The following is a 20,765-nucleotide window of genomic DNA, read 5'->3' as shown; positions in this document are numbered from 1 at the left end:
GCACAGGAGCCTCGACCCAATAAACGGTGCGGGGGGAAATCCAGCTCACTCTGCCAGCAGCTGCTCTGGAAAAATACCATTATCATTGTGTGTAGAAATGTCTCTTAAATAGGTGCAAGAATGTGTTTTACAGAAATAAAACATGACCCCTGGATTTTAAAGATGCCCAAACAGGAGAAATATATTTAAAGAGAGAGAGAGAGACAAAAAAAAAAAAAAAAACGTATAAGATTAATTGAAAAGCTTGACCTGCTTGAGGAGCAGGTCATTGTCATTTTACGATTTGTGATCCAAACGGTTCCCATGCTGCTTTTGCGCTTTAATTATGTACATTTTAATTATTTCCTGCATGGAAATGAGGAACGATCTCACCAAACGTTGGCAGTTTTCACACAGTCGAGCCAAAAGGCCTAAACATTTTTGCTCCGCCTGCTGCTCATGCTTTCCAGCGTTCTTTGGCATTACTTCTCGTTGTTGCTCTTGCTCTTTTAAACATATTTCCCCGGTATGAGCTCATCTTTTCACACTCACAAGCCACTTCGGGGTAGAAGCTAAATTGGAAATTCTCCCGTTATGTTTGGAGGAGCCAGAATTCCTCCGTTTTCCTGGACATCCATCAGCGTTTAGCAATCCCTTTTAGACGGCTCCGGCTCTTAGTAAATCCCAAGAATGTGCGTGCGGCAGCCGCAGCCGGCCGACCCATTTACCAAGCGGTTCTTGCTGCTGGCGATCAGAGAGGTGAGGCCTGGGTTTCCTCATGGATGCAGCAGGTTGTTGCTTCTCTGCCAACGACGCGTCCAGTCTGTGGCGAGTCTGAGCGAAGAGGATGAGCCGTCCCGCTCACTAACTGTGACAGGATGAGAGTTTAGTTTGGGGCTCGTTCAGGATTTGAGTGACAGAAGCAGGAAAGGAATCAGAAAACACACGGTGCTCCTGTTCACAAGGTCCTCAGTTTAGTTATTCCTCCAAATTAAGTGCAAAGACTGCATCAAAAAGCACCCGCATCCCTTCACTTCTTTTCCCAATTGTGTCACTTTACAGCCATAAATTTGAATGCGTTTAATGAATGAATTAACTTTTGTTTTTTGTCGTAGGGCGACAAAACGTGCAGTGCAAGATTTTGACGGTGGGTCAAAGTGATGCGTGGTTTTCACATGGCTGCATAAGCAGAATCGCCGCCGCCATGTTTGACGGTTAGACATTCTCAGATGTGACAGAAATCAGCCCTGCTTCTAAAAATCAACCCAGAAAGTCTTGATATGTCGGTTTATTAATTGGTTATTTGTTCCTTTCTTTATTTGCTTTCATATGAAAAATGAGGAAGGAATAACCCCCACCCCATTAAAAACAAATAAATTAAGTGCGACTGAGCAAAGTTTTCTAGATGAATATTTAGTATCTAAGCATTTTTGAATTTGACATAGAAAAGCAGAGTGTCTTCAGTCAGAGGCTCTACAAATGCGTTGTGATACAGACTGCTACAGGACCATCACCATCTTAAGTAGCTCTTCAGAGAATCCTGAACTAAAGAAAATGTAATGTTAAAGGAACTTCTTAAGATAAGATAACTTTTTCATTATTTCCAATAATTATCGTAACATTGGAAAGAACCACCAGTTTGTTTATATTTTTAGGATTTTTTTTGATGGATTGAAATTTAGTAACATGTTTTTTTCTTTTTTGTGGGATGGAAACGTTTTCTTGTTTTTTTAAATGACAAGAAAATCATATTACCACTGGTAATATTAACATATTACCAGTGCTTTTAGTGTCATTCTGTGTGGAAATTCAATGCAAATTTTGCATAAATGTACTGACAAATTGTTAAAAACCCATGTCTGTTATTTCATCTAAGTTCTTAATTGAGAGTCGCTGCTGAAGGTCAAACTCGTGACCCCCGGAGCCGCAGGTTGCAGACGACGCTCCCAAAAAGCCACCGACTTTCCAAACACCCCATGTTGCATTCAATCCATAAATCCCACAGTTATTGCACGCGCACAAATGCACTTTGATCAGCTGCGGCTCCTTCTATTGCATTCACAAGCGTCACACGATCCCTCATCCGAATAATGACTGGAGTCAGAAACTGTCAGAAAGCAGTCAGCGGTTCACTCCCAGACCTTTAGCTCGCAACTGCAATAAATCAAGGCAGGACCTTCCCGCTGAACCACGTCAGAAGAAATGGATCGCAGCAGAACCCTAATTCCTCACCAGCCTCTGGGTAAACACAGAGAGGAGGGGAGGGGTCAGCAGAATGGACCGGAGGGCGAGAAGGGGTGAAGCTGAGCGATGAGGGACGGGACAGGAATTCTCCCCGCTGGCTTTTAAAGAGTCCGCGGGGCTTCCAGGGGAGATTATTTTAGAGATGAACGATTGATTTTTCACAAGCTAAAGCAGAAACGAAATTCGGGACTCCGCCGACGCGCGAGCGTTTAAAAGCCACCGACTTGTTGTTCTTCTGTGACGTTGCGTCAGAGCGAACCCGGGAGGGAGGCCGCGTCGGACTTCTCAAAACATAAATCTCACAGTGGGAACATAAAGAAAACGGGGTGGAGAGGAAGAGGAGTGACGTTTAAATCTCACTCACTTCATCTCCGTAAGCTCCTCCATAAAGAAGCGTCTCAAACTCGACTCTTAACCCCGAGATGCTGCGCGGTGGAGGATTTTCATGCATGGGGAGGCGAGAAGTTATGAGGCCGTTGCACTGATAAGTGAGGTGCTGCTGGTGGATCGGCTGCTGCATTAACTGCAGCATTAAACATGTCCTGAAAGCTGACACGACTTTCAACATACTCCTCACTGCCGAGTCTGAATGCAACACAGCAAAAGTGAAAAGTCACTGGGGAAATGACAGCAGCTGTGAGAATTAAACTTCTTGTGACCTTTAAAGCTCTATCCGCGGTGGTTTATGTGCGAGTCTATTGTGTGTCAGTACTTTAGAGGTCTGGACGGGGCTGACTCCCCATATGTGATCACCGACAGGAGGCAAGATGGCAGCAATGACCGCAAAGCGACGCAACGAGTCTTTTCCATCTCTTTTCTACGATTATGTGCGGAATTGTTTTGGAAACGGGAAAACAAATAGGAGGATTTTCAAGGACAGAAGTGACGCCGCGTCACCCCAAACTGGACTTTTTTTTTTTGTGTCTTTTTTCCATCCAAAATTTCTCGATACGATTTTTTTATATTAATATTTAGGATTAAGCTCACAACTAAGATCAAAAGTGAAACAGTTTCTCCTGACTGAGTCGGTTCACGCAATCTGTTGTGCTCAAATGAACACAACACACTGACATGAAACCAACAAAAAAAAAACCACACAGTTGCTGTGCAGAAAGTCTGGATGGACTTCATGAATTTCTGAGACAAAAAAAAGGAAAAAAAGAGCAGATTCCAGCCTCTTTAACTCTACAAAATTTTATAGAGGTAAATGAGTCTCACTGTGTTCATCTTCCATACACTGACACAACTCTGGTAGAAAAGACTTGACCGGCAAACACTTCAGACGCAAGTAGAGTTAAATTGGATGGTCGGCGTCTGACACCTAGTGGAGGAAACCGTCTGGCAGGTGATCAGATGATGAGCCTGATGCACCTGCAGTGGTTTCCAACCTGGGAGGCTCTGGACTTAAGTGCCAATATTGTAGAAAACCTTCACACAGCCCAGAACAAATGTGTAAAAAAATATTTTAATAAAAGTTACATACTGCAGCTGTAAAACTGTAAGAAAGTGTAACATTCGTAGTCTGAATAGTTTCTAAATGTAACTATTTAATGTGTTTTATGAACATTTAAGTTGTTGCTCAGCTCACTGCAAACTGTTGAACCAAATATAAATAGCCATTTAGAAAGTTTATAAAAATCTGTGTACTTCCAACACAGACTCCTCCGTTCATATGAACAGAGAAGGCAGTAAGAGATACTTTAACGAGCCGTAAAAACACGTTTGCAATTCAAAGTGCTTGACTAAGGCTGTCGTTGTTTGCAGAAAGCTGGAAGTGTTGAACCATTTGTCAGTCTGCAGTCACTGAGCTGGTTCTCAGTGATCCCACAGAGTCCCTGGGGTCAAGCCAACACCACGCAGAGAGGATTTGAACCTTGTTGCTGCAGCACAGCAGCGCAAACAGCTGCAGCAGAGACCCGCGTGTCCATCACACTTTCACCCTCCGTCCGGTCCAGAGGAAATGCAAGACACTTGGTGGTACCATTAGTGGTACATAATAAAAGCCTGCTGTTCTTTGCAGGAGTTTGGGAACACGGAAACACTGTTTAAAAAGTCAACTTTGGCTACGACAGTGCCACCCAGTGGATGAGACACATAAATACCTGCAGAAATTAAAAAGTTCTGGACTTTTAAAAATGAAACATCTCAAGAATGTATGATTTACATATTTACAGATGAAAATCATTAGCACAACAAAGCAAAGTGGCATTTTTTATTTTTTTTTGCAAAGTCCATTTTAATTTCTGTTAAACAAAAAAAATAAAATAAATGGCCTTTAATTTCTAGGAATCTGATTTTTTTTATTTATTCTGAAACCGTCTTGTGTTTATTGTCGTTTTTGAAATAAGAATCGATTGGAGTTGTGTGTATGTTTCTGAACTGACATACTGATAAACAACATGTTAACCAGATCATTCACATAATAAAATGTTACAGATGACAGAGGTCCTCTTTTTGATCACTAGTTTTTCTTCATCAGTTTTTCTTGTCCAGCTCCTGTTTTGTGTCTCTGCTCTTTGTAAAGTGACTTTAGAAGCTCTTTCGTAAACACACAGACTTCATACCCCGGTCGCTTTCTTGGTTCATTTTGTGTGGCGGCTTCGAAAACAACACAATAGCATCAGTTTAATTGGGCACTTTGGTATATTACATAATGTCTATCATGGTTCATCGTGACCTGAAGCGGAAAGGGGGAGAAAAAGGAAAAAGCTGCCTTTGTTTCCTTGTTTTGGACTTGTTGGAGCTACTGAGCTTTATTTCCTGGGAGTTTGTGAAACTCTGCTGTCAGTTTAAAATAATTCACTGAGCTGCTGTCTTCAAAAAAGAAAACACACACACCCAAGAACGAGGTAAACATCAAGAATAATAATTATAATAATAAAAAGAAGTGGGAACTGGAGTTCAGTGAGTTTTAACACTTTGTCAGCAACACCAGACACTCTGTATAGATATAACAATAATATTTCAGAACTGGTTGATGTGGAATAAATAAATACAGCAATACATTTAAATTCAACTTCGGCTTTGTGTCACTTTTCATGGCTTGCAACTCCAGGCGACTTGAATTGCATGAGCTGTGTGTTTACTGCACGGCATGACGCTTTTTGTCTGGTGGGTGGAAGCATGCAAACCCACCGGTTCTGGGTCACCACTCAGATCCCACCACAGGGTAACAAGCACGGCATCTCCCTCCCCTCGGTGTGGGCCCCCAGAAAGCTGCAGAATAATGAGCAGCAAGCAGGCCGGGACCAGCCGACGGGCAGGAAGGAGGGTGTCCAACTGGAACTGACAAAGGATGCGAGGGCGTCGCCATGGCAGCGGCCGAACCGCTTGAGTCACATGGTTGATTCAAGCTCTCTTGAATCTGGCGATTGGAGGCTCGGAGGAGTCTTTCTTCCCAGCTCTGGACGCCGATGGCAGCAGAATGAGCGGAGCCCCGATGGCGGAGAGACTCCCTCTGAACAGGACGATGGGTTTCGAACCACAGGACGGGGAGGCGGACACGCCCACGTCTGGTGGGTATGGCTACGCAGAAACGATTTCAAACAGAGGAGTTTCTGTGAGATGTTCAGGGCGGCCTGTTTGTTTTTCTGTGGTACCCAGAGGTCAGAGTGTTCAACGTCGTCATCATCGGCCTGGCCTCGTTCGTTCTCGCCGTCGCCGGCCTGTACTGCGTCAGCGTCTGCTACAGCCGCAGCAGGTCGGCACAAAGTCTCTCTCGCACCTTTGAGATGTTAAAGGTCGGCGTTGGAGCGACACGCCGGTCTCACTGATTTAAACGCTCGATCTCAGGCGATTCCTCGATACACAAACACGACACTCGGTCAAGTTGTCTGACTGTAAGAATCAGCTTTTACAATCAGGAAGAGAATTGACCGAGTCTTAAGTGATTCTAAGATGCAAAGTTTGGCCTATGTTGAAAGCAAAAAAAAAAAAAAACTTAAAAAGTCTAACAATCTTTATCCAAATTTCATTTTACAAACGCGGGACAATCCCATTAACTTCTGCAGCATATTTTTTTTTTGAGTCGAAGGGAATTTCACAGGCTGTACAGAAACTTACAGAATGTTTTGCTTTTTTTTTGTCACTTATATGATTCACACCATCAAGTTAATTTTGTAGACATAGATAACTTTACTAAAGGAAAAAAAATCACTTTTTAAATGAGGATTTTATTTATTAAAGGAAAGAAGCTATCTAAACCAGCCTGGTCCACAAATGGGTTTTTATTCTGCCAGTTTGGAAACAACCTGCTTCAGGTCATGAAACAATGTCTGAATCAGATTCAAGTCCCTTTGGCAATGAGAAAACTTGCATTTTTGTTTTGCTGATCCATCGACAAGTTGACCGATTACGATTGCGAACCATAAGTTTGCAAACTGAAGACTTCAGAAATTACGCGTCACGAAGAAGCAAAGCAGTCCTCGGCCCATTGGCATGATGTTCTCTTTCTAAATTGCAGCGGTGGTTTTATGATGTTTAGCTCTTGTCTGGACAGTCCACAGAAGATTTCCCCACAGGTATCTAATCTAATGTTTTTAACCCTCTCCAGGCAGATGTTGCAGATTTGCAACAGCTAAATGCTACTTTGCTAGTCTTTGCAAGTAATTTCAGCCTGAGAGGGTTAACAAGTCATGTCTGTCATGCTGTGGTTTTCTATTTGAAAACTCTCCAATGGATTTGCTTTGCTGACAGATGAACTTTAACTGTGGCAACGAGGCCTGCAGCAATTAGCAAACGTCTGGTGGAACCGCCCGTCTGCTGAGCCGGTGGAAGCTGATTCTCAGTGCAATGCTGGTGGAAATGTTGATAATGGCTTAATGGAGAAATGTTGTGGCGAGGAGCGGAAGAAAGAGCAGGGGCTTCTTAAAGAGACAGGCTCTGTTTCGTTAAGCTGATTGTGCTGGACGTTGTATAATACTGTCCCTTTAAGACTGGGGAACGTTATGATGCCTCCTGAATCTAATTCTTGTTCTCAGGCAGATTCTGTTACTGTGCATTAATTACAGGCAATTCGTGATTTAATAAGAGGGAATTACTTCCCTTTTTTTATATTTATATAAAGGATAGCTTCCTCCCCCTAATAAAAAAAATCCTCATTTAAAAACTGATGCTTGTATTTAATCTGTGACCGCCCCCCCCCCCAAAAAAAACATAAAACAGAGAGAAGAAAAATATGAAAGAGGACAATTTGTTTTTCACAGTGAGTTTATGAACACGAAGGCAGCTGTGACATAAACTGAGACATGGCATTTTGTCCTCAGGCAGTCAAAGAGAGCCCTCGTTTACGAGAGCGCCGTGGCTCGTGGCGAGCCGGAAAGTCCGGTGGCGGTCAAAGCCGTGAAGCGGTCGGCCAGCTTCATCAACCCTCTGGCGCTCTTCAGGAGGCCGGAGGCCGCGAAGGACAACTCCAGGGTCTACTTCATCTACAGCAACCCTCTGCCCGTGGGACTGAACGAGGAAGAGGAGGAGGAACACAAAAAAGCCGCCAGCAGCGCCGCCAGCAGGCCGCAGCAGCAGCAGCAGACTTTGCTGACAATGCCGCCATCTTTACGAGAATACGCCAGCGGATACATCCTGGATCCTCCTATATTTTACATGCAGCTTTGAACGATTAGAAAGGAATTAGCTGTGAAGATAACCCCGTCTGTAGCTTGTAGGTTAAAGGATTCATCTTCTGTTTCATTAAAGTTTGGACTTCATGACGACCCGGACTCAAAATCAAAATATAATCCTTATATTCAACTCGAGGCTGGAGGAAATCCCACAACATATCTCCAAAAGGACAAATGCATGAACGTAGCTTTTCTTTTTCCCTTTTAGCAAAGAACATTGGGATGGATAGCTTGGTACAATAAACACGTTTTTCTGTCGTTTCCAGTGTTTCTTTGATTTTTAGCATCGTTATTTTGGACTCATTGATTTAAAAAATACCTTGCAATAGTGCCTTAATACAACTCATTTGTAAACACTAATAAAACTTGTAATATTTATTATGTTGTTATAAAAATAGTGACACCCTGGTTCTGACAGTGACGAACATGATACACAGTCTGGAGTTATTCATGCCAGGAGGAAATGGAATCGCCTTCATCAGGGTTAGCTTGCTTAGTTATAATAGCCAAAAAACCCCAAAACCATTTCAATACAGAAATGTTATATCACAATCATGGGGAAAGTCTGCTAACTGCACAGCTGTCCTGCAGACAGATACTGACACTCTCCACAGGAGAATAAAACGCAAACAGCTGTAGTTTCACAAAGTGGCGCATTTAAGCATTTGTGGAAAGTTGAGTGAAAGGAAGACATGAGAGAGAAATCAGTGAAAACAAAATCAAAAGGTTTTCAAGAGCTTGGAGGGAGATTCAAAAGATATGAACATTGCTGGAGTCGTTAATTCAATAGCTGACCATATCCAGGTTGTGAGCTTGTCCTTTTGTGTTTTCTAATGCAGCTTCTGAACTTCCTGTCATTAGATTCTTAGCCAGACTAAGTGGTACAACATTCTCATTTCAGATGAAAGGAACTGTTGCATTTTATCTTGAAATCAAGGTCCAGTGGAGTGAACCACTCAGTGATGGTCCAGGGAGTCATACCATCGGTTGCCGTTGGTCCACTGGGTTTCCTAAATTTTCTAAATTTGAGCAAATTCAGAAACTAAAACGAAGCTAATAAGCTCAAAACGAAACAATTTTCAAACATCTTTGACGACAGAGTCGATTTTTGCACATTGTACCTTTAATGGAAAGGATTGGCGAAATCTTTAAAAACATCACCGTCACATTTTCCGAGACACAAAATAGAAAAAGAATCTGAAGCGACTATTGACAGGTTTTAATAAAACTGGTGGCGTTGTTTAAAAAAAGCAAGCAGAGCCTGAATCACAGACAGAGGGGAGAAGACGTGAAACGGTTATCGCCGGAGCGGAGAGGACGTGGAGTCCTCAGACGACGGGCTGCGTCTCCCTGACCAGCCACTGCAGAGCCTCCACCCGGCCCTGCCGCTCCAGCTCCGCACCAACCACCTCCCTGCACCTCCGGTGGTACTCGTTCACCCAGTCCTTCTGCAGGGACACAAGGGTGGAGAGGCCATGAGGACGGCGCAAAATGAGCGCAAAACTTTGTTCGTTTTGCACACAATGCTAATGCCGCTAATGCCGAAAAGACACAATTTCACAGCACGTTTGAAGCTTTTATGTGTAATTTAATTGTGCGTTACGAACATCACCGTAAATGACTGTTTAAATCGAGAACTGGTTCTACAAGTTTAAATTTGTTGTGAATTTTTCTGCTCCGAGTCACGACGGCTTACAGTAAACCCAGTGCATCAAGTACATGATTGCTTACAGTTTTCTAAAACTGACGCATTTGATGCAAACGTCTCTCACCTCCTTCTGGGTGAGCAGCTCCGTGTTCATCATCTTCACTTGGATAGGAACCAGAGTCAGAGGCTCGAACGTCAGACTCCCCCTGTTCCTGTAGTTGTACTTGAAACACAGATGGAAGAGAAACAGAAAAGACGGCAGAAATTATACCACATGACGATTGGAGATGGGATTTTATTGCTTTTCAAGATGATCTTTATTTGTTTTTACTTTGGGCTTAGCGGGAACAACAAGGACCACATTTTCAATACGAATCCCAAACGATCCATCTTCGTAATATCCAGGCTCTAGAAAAACGACATAAACAAGGGAAGTTTAATGTAGTCTTTGGAGAATGTCGAAAAATATTTCAAATATCAACTAATGCCAAGGTTACTCAGCTCAGAAACCTTTTAGAGGCGGTGAAAATATAATGTAAATCCACCTTTATTTAGATCTTTAAACAATTCATGAGTGGGTTGTCATCAACAAGCTAAAAATAAATCTTCCAAAAGCATTACAGCTTAAATGTTAAACTGATTATGACAAGAAATTATAAATAAAAATCAGATTTTTTTAAAATTAGTTTGATATTCAGTTTTAATTCTTTCCAAAAGCTTATCTTAGACTGAAAAATGATAAATAAAACCCCAAAATGCTAAACGACAGACCCTGAATGTAGTAACTCAAAGCCAAGCAGTTCAACTCTAGGAATAAAGCCCCAAAAATTACAAGTTGCTCGTTTCTGTCCGCCGCCTCTCTGAGTTTGGTGACTTTAACCCCTCCCCATCTCGTGTCGTACCGTCGCTGACGATCATTCCAGCCTCCAGAGGTTCGTCGGCGAAGGTTTTGTAGCTGATGCCGCAGGGCCCCTCGTGGACGTTGAGGAAGCAGCCCACGCCGTGACCCGTTCCGTGAAGGTAGTCCAGTCCTGACTCCCACAGGGCGGCGCGGGCAAACGAGTCCAGCAGGTGGCCTGGACACACAGTTAGTTGTGGAGAAAAAGCTGTACATTAAAATACATAGCACATATTTCCTAAATTTTTTTTACAAACAAATTGCCTTGGTGTGGGCCCTTGGAAGTGGTTTTGATGTTGTGGGCGGCTCTCTGGGTCTGAGCTGCAGCTTCCAGGTCAAATTTAAATTACAGAGTTGTAATTTTATGAAAAAAGTTATCTTAGATATGAAGATTCCTAGTTTAAAATCCAAAATACATACAGTGCCTATTAAGCATATTCACCCCTTTGGATGTTTTATAATTTTTGTGCTTTTACAGTCAACAAAATTTGACTTTTCTGACAAAAAATTTTAAAAAATTTCAAAAACAATATTATAACAATATCACAATATCAAAGTGAAAATTCTACAAAATCAGGTCAAGTGAAGCTTTTACAGAATTTCATCTCAATTTAGCAAAATTCAACCTCAGCCATATGACAGTTCACTGATGACTTGTAGTTAAAAAGAAGAAGAAAATACCAGATACATTTCCATAAAGTATAAGAAATGAGTGAATTCATTCATCAGACCTCATGACTTTCTGCTCAACACTCAGCAATCCTCTTAAAGGAGTAATCTCTCCTCACCTTTGGTTCCATTGGGGAAAATGGCAGCACTGACAGCTATGTGTCCCTTCAGCACGTAAGTGAAGCATTCCTGCGGCGGAATAAAATGCAAAGTTATCCACATTTATACCAGACTTTAACCATTTAACCAATATGTTAAGCCCATTTTTACAACAATAAACCGGTTCACCTTCTCAAAAGCGGAAGGCGTCCCGAAATGTACGGTGCGGGTGACGTCTGTGGTTCCATCGCTGCCAAACACACAACGCAAATTCTCTTGGTCGTTCATTTCAGTAGACATTAGCTGAATCAAGCAATGCATCCCATGAAATAACTTGATATGCAACGGCTACATATTTACATGTACTGAGCTCCCGAGTCAATCAGATAAACTTCATTCACAGTAAGAGTTCTGTTGGTTTCAGGAAGGGGTCTGTAAGAAGGAAATGTGGGTCAGCTGTATAAAAGGTCAAAATTATTCCACATGTTTTGCTTGTTTGGTCTCCTTACTGACCGGTAATGTATGATGGCTCCATTCGGACCCACGCTGGAGATGGTGGGGAAGCTGAGGCCAACAAAGTCTTTCTGCTGACTGGAAAGAAATTCATTCAGCACATCCTGCACACACTGTTTCAAAATCTCTAAACTTTAGGAAGCTGAACCACATTAAAGAAACTAAATTACAAACCACCGTCAGCGAATTATGCTGCCATAAATATGCTTATTTTATAACGTGCATAGCAAAAAAACACCCTCCCGAAATAAAGTCTTATAAAAATATGTTTTTTTTACACCTCCAGTGGACACATTTCTTATTCAAAAGTCCAGTAGAGGGCAATATTTCTCATATTTTTTAAATGCAGAAATCAGAGTTCCTATACATCTTTTTAACGTCAAACCTTCACACATTTCCAGAAACAAAGCTGAAAATCACCTGCGCAGTTCCTCGGCCTTATCGGCTGCAGAGATCTCGGTCACGTTACCGTTGGGGATCTACGAAACAGCCGCCGAAGCGACGGCAAGTGGAGTGAAAAAACAACACTGGCACCCTTACAAGTTTGAGTGAAACTAAGTGATGTAAACACATCTGCTTGAACAAAGTGTTCCCAATCAAAAGATCCAATCGTGATCCAGGCTTGACCCTCGGCTGCGATTCTCCAGTTATACATCCATAAGAAGAGAATATAAACAAGACGTTTTACTGAAAGGTTTTGTGAAAAAAAAATACCTCCTTTTCCAACCAAGCAAAGAGTTCGCAAAGAGCAACAGCATCCTTGATCTGTCAATAGAGAAAAAAAACCACCTGGCTTTATTTTTAAACGGAAGTGAATTAAAAAGGAAATAAATGGCTCAAGTTTTATGTAAATTACACATTTTTAAGGCTCAAAATCTCTTACATGGGCCATTTTCATGCCCTTGATCTCGGTGGCGTTCTTTACGGCTTTAGAGAGGCAGAGCGGAGTGTAGGGAATCGGAGTCCTGTGAGCCTAAATGATAAAAGAGACATTATTAAGAGTCTTTTAATTTGAATCATTTTTCCCCTTTCTTTTTAGTTTTATTTAATTTAACTGACAAGCTTAAAAAAATGTCCTAGTGTTTTAATGTGTATATATGCACATATATCAACTTGTTTATTTGTGAAATGACAAAAGAAATAAATGCTTCATTTACATATTTTAATGTAAATGAAGCAGAAATGTATTAAACAGAAATAAATCATGCCCAATACATAAAAAATCCTAAGTACCTCAGGATTTATTTAATTCTAATAATTACAATCCTAATTGCTCTAATTTAATGATTGCACAGCAAACTAAGCTCAAAAAACATTTTCGTTGAAATTGTGCATATTTTTTTTAAGTATCCTAGTTCATTTATTACCAAATCAACAACTGAGTCTTTTTTTTGTGCAGACTGCTAGAGGAATGGGCTAACTGTTGTACATTTATAAATAACTTCAAAAATGATGTCCTGGAGATGCATGCGGGTGTTTTCCTGACAATGTATTTGTAACCTGCAACACAAATCACCATAGACTTGTAGCAGCTTCGTGAGGACGTAAACAAACAGCTTTTCCTGCTTACTAAGAATTGAGTTCAACTTCCCTTTGTGACAAAGTCCAGAGCAAACCGTCCAGTCTTCTCTCACCTTTGGGACGACCTGCGTAAGAGCGCAGCTGGCCTTGTCACAGATCCACACTTTGTCTTTGGGGCCGAGTGCAGCGCAGATCGCCTGGAGCTCGGTGTAGACGGACTCGTACGGGAAGGTCTGGACGCTCAGCTCGGGCAGGTTGGGAGAGTCCAGCTGCAGGTGGTCCCGCACCACCGGGTCCGACAGTCGCTTCTGGTCCACAAAAAGCCTAAAAGCGGGAATGGAGGTGAGGGGGAAGAATTCATTCATAAAGAAGATACATAAAATTCTGATGCACTGCTTTAATTTTAAAGGCAGGCTCTCATTTATATATTTACATATGCAGTATAATATCATAATAGTGCATACATGCTAAGAAAATATCTAGCTACTTGTAAAAAAAAAAGACAGAAAACACGTTTAGCCATTATGCATTGTATATTTATTCTAGTTCCGCTTTTCTGTCATATTTAAATGTTTCAATGTAAATACAAAACTGAGGCAGTTGAGGCCTGAACTCCAAAAAGCCATAGAAAAGATTATGAAACCCCTTCCAGGCTCCTAGATGTTACAAAGTTTAGATGGGGTATTAGTGTGATGCTTTTTAACAATGTTTCAACTACTTTATTTTGTCAAAAACCTCTTCAAAAACATATTTTCTGGTTACATCTCACTGACAGGCAAAGCGACAGAAGGAGCTCGAAGGTTGGATCTAAATTTCTGCTCTGATCATATTTAAGTAGCTCCTCTGGACGTGAACCAGTAGGAATTAATAAACACTAAGGAATAGTTTGGGATTTTTTTTTTAAACAGGAAATATAATTTCCTATATGTAAAAAAAAAAAATCAAACATCTACTTTAGCTATGTAGCCATAATGACTCATAATTGTTGATTCTTCTGTTATAAAAATCAAGCTTTCACAACAGTAGCATCTCTAACTCAACTCCCTAGCTTTAGACTTAATGCCAGGTTGCGGCTGCGACGTTGTGCTGTTACCTTATGGAGTTCATTCCCACGATGGCATATGCAAAAAACACCGGGTTATAATCAATGTCTGCACCTCGCAGATTGAAAAGCCCTGAAAAATGAAAAGCACAAAATCAATTCAATAAAACCACAAAATAAGCAACATTAGGTAGCAATATTTACATCTTAATCCACCATCAGGACATGTATAAAGGAAAATGATTTGGCTTATTCACGACTCTTATTGATAATAATCTTGCCTGAATGCGACTTGAATCTGATAAAGTCGGCATTATAGTGGGCAACATAAATCCTCAGATCAAACAATCCCCAGCAAGAGACTATTTGAGATAAATGTACGTCACTAGGAGCTTTGACTCTCTCTCTCTCTCTCCTCTCTCTCTCTCTCTCTCTCTCTCTCTCTCTCTCTCTCTCTCTCTCTCTCTCTCTCTCTCTCTCTCTCTCTCTCTCTCTCTCTCTCTCTCTCTCTCTCTCTCTCTCTCTCTCTCTCTCTATATATATATATATATATCTAAAGGAAGGAAGGAAGAAGAAACTTTCTTTCTTCCACCATGGCATTAACTCAAAACTCAGAAATATGTCAAAACTGATGCATCTCTGCCAACTTAACGCACACGCGATCTCATCCAGAGCTGTAGCCACAAACCAGCTGATCTTCCTCTCCGTCATTTTGCCTCGCAGCGTCTTGATCTTGTCCTGCCAGGAGACACCTGCAGGAAGAACAGCATCCTCAACCCAGAGTACCGAGCTCCCGGAAAGTAATCACACACAGAATGTTTCAAAACAACAAAAACAAAGAGAGAAGGCTTTTTTTCTTTTTTTTTGTAAAACTAATTTTGAGACTCAAACATAAACCAGTTCTACTATTACAAACTAATTCGGCACGGAGCAACAGTGTTGATGCCTGACCGGTGTAGTCCAGTCCCAGGGTGCGGAGCTGAGTGCTCGGCCTTTCCGGCCGGTCCGTCCAGACCACGTCGATCAGGTTGTCCTGCACGGCCACCAGCGAGTGGCCAGCACTGGTCAGTGCCTTGGACATGTTCTTCCACTGGTCTGAAACACAACATCGCAAGTTTTTGTGAACACGTATTTCTTTGCAAAGATGTGCTTAATCTTTTTTAAAATTTTTGTTTGTTTGATTTTTAAATGGCTCGACATTGTGTAAGGCCACTGTCACACCGGACTAAAGCGGAAGCATGAAATCACATAAAATTGGAATAAAAAAAAAAAAAAAGAAGAGGAACGTAATTGGTTTCGCAGGGACTCCCAATTACTTGTGGTGGAGTGAACGAGTTCCCGATGACGGCTTTGAACATACACAAAGCATCAGTGGTGAAAGTGCGCTTGATGGTGATGATGGTGAAAACACCAGTCCCTCCAGAATGTTGCAATGGTTTTTGTGTGATTGTTGCGGCATAAAAGCACTGATTTTGATGCACTTTTAGCAAAAAGTTGTGGTCAAAGTTGGGAATTTTTTGTTTCCAGTTTTATTTTTGCCAGAACGTTGACATACACAAAAGTTGAAATTGCTGCAATTAACCTTCCCTTCTCTTTATCTCATCTCGTTATAATCCCTCCTTACCTGAGAAGACCCTGCCTCATTGCGCCGCTGCTGGCCTCTGGTCTAATGTCTCCTCCCTGACCTTTTGCTCTTTCTACTGTGACAATAAAAATGTATTTTAAATATGTGTTTGAGCGCACAAGCACAGTTTCAGCAACTCCTACAGCACATCTAAAAACAATTTTCTCTGCAAAAAAAAAAAAAAAAAAGGCAAATGATAGCATTTAGTGCAACACGTACTTTTGTCTTGCAAAGATGTCATAAAACAGGAAGTTAAATTAGAAGGCGGCGAAATTTAGCCGAGCTGCAGTGATCAGAATAGAATGAAATAAAGAATGCATTAACGTTACTGGTCAGATTTGCAGAAAAGTTGTGATGATTGTTGAAAATGGAAGTCTGCACAACATTTCCAAGTAAAGAGGGGATTTGTGTAAATGCGTTCGCAACTTCCTGGAGGGACTGGAAGACGTCTGCACAGAGGAGCCTGGTGCCGTCATGACTTTGATTATTCATGTCGTGTGTCTTGCAAACATATCTGTGGCTACAACTCATCAGAGATTTTTAGGGAACATGCTAGGCAAATTTTGAGCTGGAGAGAACAGCACACATCTCCAAACTGTGCATACGAGCCAATTGGTCTGAAACCAAGGGAAGTTGTCGGTTTTTAGTCTGTATTCGAAAGGCAGAAAGCATCTTTGATGCCATCAAAGAAAAACCCTGGTGTTGTTTACCACTGAGAAAAGAGAAGCGGAAGGAAGAAAAACACAAGCAGTGGCTCATGGAGTTTACAGTTGCAGCTCGACTGAGAATTCAACGCCTCGTTGTGATAATCAGATGGCATTTTTGTGATTTTTCTAGTTGATTTTCTAAGCTGCAGAATTGTTAAGGAAGTGCAGATATGAAAATTTGGACCAATATCTATGGCTGGTTTTGATACCACCACCATGGCAGAATTTAACATTTTTGTTCGAATACTTGATTGTCGGAATGATCAACAGAGAACTCGATTACTAAAATAAAACCTTAAAACACTCCTAATTTACACTGAAGTTGAAGAATTTGTCCCAATTTGTCTGAACCAGCAACAGTCGTCTTGGAGGCTGCAGGATTAATTACGGCTCCTGAGCCGGGTTTTAATTCAGCTACATGCATCATCTTCTATAAAGGAATGTCTCTCTGAGATGTTACAGGAAACACACAATGCCTGACGGGCAAAGGAAATAAACCAACGTCTCGTACCAGCAGCAATGATCCAAGGATCTACTCCCACTTTGGAGTTTTCTGGCAAGACGCTGATCAGCCAGTCCTCCTGTGACGGTGTCTCCTTCAGGCCTGTAAGTATTTAAAAGCAGCACAGTACATCTTGAATTGCACAACTAACTTAGGTTTTAAAGATGCTTATAATGTTATTTGACCCTTCTTTTTAAGGGTCCAGTCAACCAAAACACCAATGAGGAGGCTCACCCATCTTCATCAGAGCCCAATTGTTGTCCATCTGCTGGCTGGCCTGGAGGAAGTATCGTCCGTCTGTCCACATGGCAGCATGCTGCTCTGTGATAATGGCTGTTCCTGAATAATGAAGCAGAACGAAAGAGCTGCTTAGCTTTCTGTTTGTTACACACAGGATCACCTTAAGAATGACCGGGTCTGAGGAGTTTTAAATAGTAAAATATCTGATTACAGTAGAGGATAATCAGTGAGCTCGTCTTCATTACAAAAGATGCCTGCTTCTAAAGCGAGGCTTGTCTCAACAACAAACAAACAAACACAGCTTTTACATAAAAAGATTAATAGCAGGTGATTCTCAGCAGGTGCTTAGAGCAACTGCTTACTTCTGCTAACATCCAAGCAAACCATACCTGCAGAACCATTGAATCCACAGATGAATTCCCGTCTGCAGTCACATGGTGCAATGTATTCACTCTGCAAAAGAAAAGCAGGCCCAAAACAGCATTAATTACAGTCAGTCCGTACACGAGTCTGGTTGACAGCGAGAAGACCCTCCTTCTGACTCTGATTGGTTGCTTCTGATCCAACTCTGTATTTCTGAAGATGGCAGTAGCACCACAGCAAAGAGGGAGAGGAGCTAAATGTTTTCACAGAGTGTCTATTTCCTGTTATACAATCACAATACTGTGACAGTTTTAACAAATGTGTGAAAAAAAGAACATTGTTTATGAGTTACATACTGCTGCTTTTACGTTGGGAACCATATGACAAAATAAACAGCATTTTTAAGCCGATGCTGGGTCTGCTCTTTTATCATGCCTGTGGGTTTTGCAAGTGGAGATTTGATCCGAGAAGAGACAAGTTTTGAGCGCCAGGAGGAAAGGTTTGAGAAAGCAGGAAAGAAACTGCGTTTGGTTGTGCCAGTACTGAAGTTGTGCCAGTACTCACAACTTCAATATTTGAAGCTGTGAGTTCAAGCATTACAAGTTTTGAGAAGAAAGCCCTGTTGTCGAAATAAAAATGTAAGCACAAATATTAACAGTTTTGAGAACAAAAGACATGATCTTGCTTTTAGACCAAAAAATATGTGCTCTCAAACTATGGCACTGGAAAAATTTCCCCATACATTTTGGTCAAATCTCTAGATATGCATAAAATTATACTCAAATCAGGAAGTATTGCGTAAATAATGTGTATGTTTTTTTTCTCTTACCTGATGTGCATCTCCAGACGGGACTATGTAAGCATGGATTGGCTCTGAGAAATATTTGCAGTTCCTCATTGCCTGCCGAAGAAGCCGCAGAAGCTCCCCTGTGATCTTTGGAGACATAGCTGTGTCTGCAGTCAAGAAAACAAAATTATATATTTTCTGTCTGAGCAATTAAAAACAAACACTTTCTTATGAGTACATTTTACGAGTTGAAAAGTAGTAGTTAAGATAAAAAAAACTTCCATCCTTTCTTGGTTTTTGCTCATTAGCTGCATTTTACCTGACTTTTGAGAAGCCATGTCGACTGCAGCGGCACTCGGCCTGACTGACTCTACGTGGAGCTCAAAGTCACAGACCACACCTGCATCTTTAACCTGCCATAATGTGTCAGTTCAGCAACTATGACAGCAGTCAGGGTTAAATATTACACAAGCAAACTCACCCAAATTAAAGGTGCATCTCAATGATTCAAAATGTCATCAGAAAGCAGGCCGAAAATTTAATTTTGGTCGATTTAAGCAATTTAATTACCGTATTTTCCAGACTATAGAGCACACCATACTATAAGTCGCAGCCGCTCCTTATATTATATAAATATATACATACACACGCTAATATCAGTTTTTCATAAGGACCCCGCAGAGGGCCTCGTCCTAATAAATCTTCTGGATTTATTAAGGATGCAGCCCTGCGTCTCCAAAGCCGAACCACGGTTTCGTTCATGTCGAGTTTAAGAGCAGCAGCTCTATTTCCCTCCTGTACTGCCAGATCGATAGCCCTCAATTTAAAAGCTGCTTCACATGAGTTTGAAGAAACTTCTCCGTCAAAGAAGAAATTAGCACTTTCTTCTTTGATTTCTTCCCCTTCGGGCGGGGGAAGAAAAATACAGAGAAACCGCACCGGGCTAAAAGCCGCATGGTTCGAAGTGCAGGAAAAAAGTAGCACCTTACAGTCTTAAAAATACGGTAGTTAAAAAATGTAAGTGTTCTATAATAGTAAAAAGTACGTATGGAAATGATCTTGGCAGTATAAGTAAAAAAAAAAACATTAAATAACATAATAAATACTAATAATAGCAATAATCACCATCTCTTTCTTACCAAAAATGCTTTGGGCAGAAAATGATTTAGGCTATTATTTTTGGAAGGTGGCTATATTCTTATTTATTGCACCTTTACCTAACAACCTCCAGACACAAGGCCGTGTTTTCACGGCGTCCACGTTAACTTATGGGCGACACGCCACAACGTCAAAAAAAAAAAAAAAACACAAACCGACCAATCACGAGTCAATGCTATTCGTCGATGAGCTCTCCTATTGGCTAAAAGCTCTGCGTGATTGTTTACAACTTCACAAAATGAAAAAGAAGAATTATTCCAATTCCCTTCATAATTTAGCAGCTATTTATCATCATGTACAATATTAATAAATAAGTAAATATGCTGTGGCGTAGAAATATATGTATTTAAAAAATAAAAACTCTGGCCCTGCGGAGGTTTTTTCTTTTTCTTTTTTTTATTCCTGTGCAGCCAGGATCAACAGGCCGACGATAATCAGTAACTCATTTACGTGGTGGGTGTGGCGGTGTGAGGGGGTAATAAAGATGAATGCGCTTCTCTTCTCGTAAAAGAGACCGATGTAGCCCTGCTTTAAATCTGCGAGCAGCAGATCCCAGACCCAGGTCTGGTTAAAGCCGATCTGATAACAGTCCGCAGTTCCCCCTATGAGAAGCTCGAACCCTCCGAAGCAAGGCTAGCTAAAGCACCGCCACGATCCGCCGGCGAAACACTGAATACACACCCGCTCTTCCGCCTCTCAAAAGTGTCTCCGGTGACAAAAATCGAAGCGTATTTTTGTTTACCAGCTCGGACCTTGTGTCAATTTACTAAACAAGGAGGCTGCCATTTCGTCGCTGACGTCACTGGTCACATGATCGCGGCTTCAGCCAGTAGACGCAGAGGATCCAGACTCGCCTCTTCCTCCATTAAGTCTATTGTGAAAAGTGTTTGCTGTCTGTGTGCGGTTCTGGGTTGGCGATTTTTGGACGTTCAAGTTAAAGAACGTCCAAACATTTTGAGGACTATCTTATATAATTCTTGATTTTGCTATAGCAGTATGTGCCTGGAAAATTGATATTTTAAAATGTAGCTCACAAACAATAAAACTCCATGCCCAAATGAATGACAATAAATGTGGCACTTCTACAAAAAGAAAAGCAGATATACCAAAAATTAATTTATAAATATTTATAACCTCAACTGGTTCCTCAGTAAAA

The 20,765-nt window shown here is 41.3% G+C and overlaps 2 protein-coding genes across 4 annotated transcripts; one reads left to right on the top strand and one right to left on the bottom strand.

The window, feature by feature from the left end:
* The first annotated feature begins 5,570 nt into the window (after positions 1-5,570).
* Positions 5,571-8,099, top strand: si:dkey-246e1.3 (uncharacterized). Its single transcript, XM_055041095.1, has 3 exons — positions 5,571-5,738; positions 5,827-5,923; positions 7,488-8,099. The coding sequence occupies exons 1-3, from the start codon at positions 5,648-5,650 to the stop codon at positions 7,831-7,833; spliced, it is 534 nt and encodes a 177-aa protein (XP_054897070.1). The 5' UTR covers positions 5,571-5,647; the 3' UTR covers positions 7,834-8,099.
* Positions 8,100-8,939: 840 nt separating this feature from the next.
* xpnpep1 (X-prolyl aminopeptidase (aminopeptidase P) 1, soluble) lies at positions 8,940-20,749 on the bottom strand. 3 transcript variants are annotated; one of them, XM_055041084.1, is made up of 20 exons: positions 20,291-20,749; positions 18,494-18,618; positions 17,691-17,754; positions 17,296-17,400; positions 17,071-17,163; positions 15,180-15,323; positions 14,885-14,980; positions 14,280-14,361; positions 13,300-13,510; positions 12,549-12,638; positions 12,380-12,430; positions 12,086-12,144; positions 11,666-11,743; positions 11,513-11,584; positions 11,342-11,402; positions 11,173-11,242; positions 10,389-10,562; positions 9,818-9,894; positions 9,611-9,709; positions 8,940-9,286 (listed from the first exon to the last, which is right to left on the bottom strand). In XM_055041084.1, the coding sequence occupies exons 2-20, from the start codon at positions 18,608-18,610 to the stop codon at positions 9,167-9,169; spliced, it is 1,863 nt and encodes a 620-aa protein (XP_054897059.1). In that variant the 5' UTR covers positions 18,611-18,618; positions 20,291-20,749; the 3' UTR covers positions 8,940-9,166. The 3 variants fall into 3 exon arrangements, with proteins under 3 accessions (XP_054897059.1, XP_054897057.1, XP_054897058.1); XM_055041082.1 differs by having other exon boundaries at positions 20,362-20,381; XM_055041083.1 differs by lacking the exon at positions 20,291-20,749 and adding an exon at positions 18,771-19,520.
* Between the last annotated feature and the right edge of the window lie 16 nt (positions 20,750-20,765).

The sequence above is a fragment of the Poeciliopsis prolifica genome, unplaced genomic scaffold (genome assembly GCF_027474105.1).
Source record: "Poeciliopsis prolifica strain line A6 unplaced genomic scaffold, Auburn_PproV2 SCAFFOLD016, whole genome shotgun sequence".
Classification (NCBI taxonomy): Eukaryota; Metazoa; Chordata; class Actinopteri; order Cyprinodontiformes; family Poeciliidae; genus Poeciliopsis; species Poeciliopsis prolifica.
The sequence above is the reverse complement of the archived record's forward strand: the minus strand, read 5'-3'. Positions and strand labels throughout refer to the sequence as shown.

What these genes read in the sequence shown, in the direction of transcription:
- si:dkey-246e1.3 (XM_055041095.1), top strand. Translation starts at nt 5,648, where the DNA reads ATGAGCGGAGCCCCGATGGCGGAGAGACTCCCTCTGAACAGGACGATG. An exon ending in GGCGGACACGCCCACGTCTG is followed by an intron (nt 5,739 to 5,826) that starts GTGGGTATGGCT and finishes TGTGGTACCCAG; the next exon opens with AGGTCAGAGTGTTCAACGTC. An exon ending in GTCTGCTACAGCCGCAGCAG is followed by an intron (nt 5,924 to 7,487) that starts GTCGGCACAAAG and finishes TTTTGTCCTCAG; the next exon opens with GCAGTCAAAGAGAGCCCTCG.
- xpnpep1 (XM_055041083.1), bottom strand. An exon ending in TTACGCAGGTCGTCCCAAAG is followed by an intron (nt 12,639 to 13,299) that starts GTGAGAGAAGAC and finishes TTTATCATTTAG; the next exon opens with GCTCACAGGACTCCGATTCC. An exon ending in TTGCTTGGTTGGAAAAGGAG is followed by an intron (nt 12,145 to 12,379) that starts GTATTTTTTTTT and finishes GCTGTTTCGTAG; the next exon opens with ATCCCCAACGGTAACGTGAC.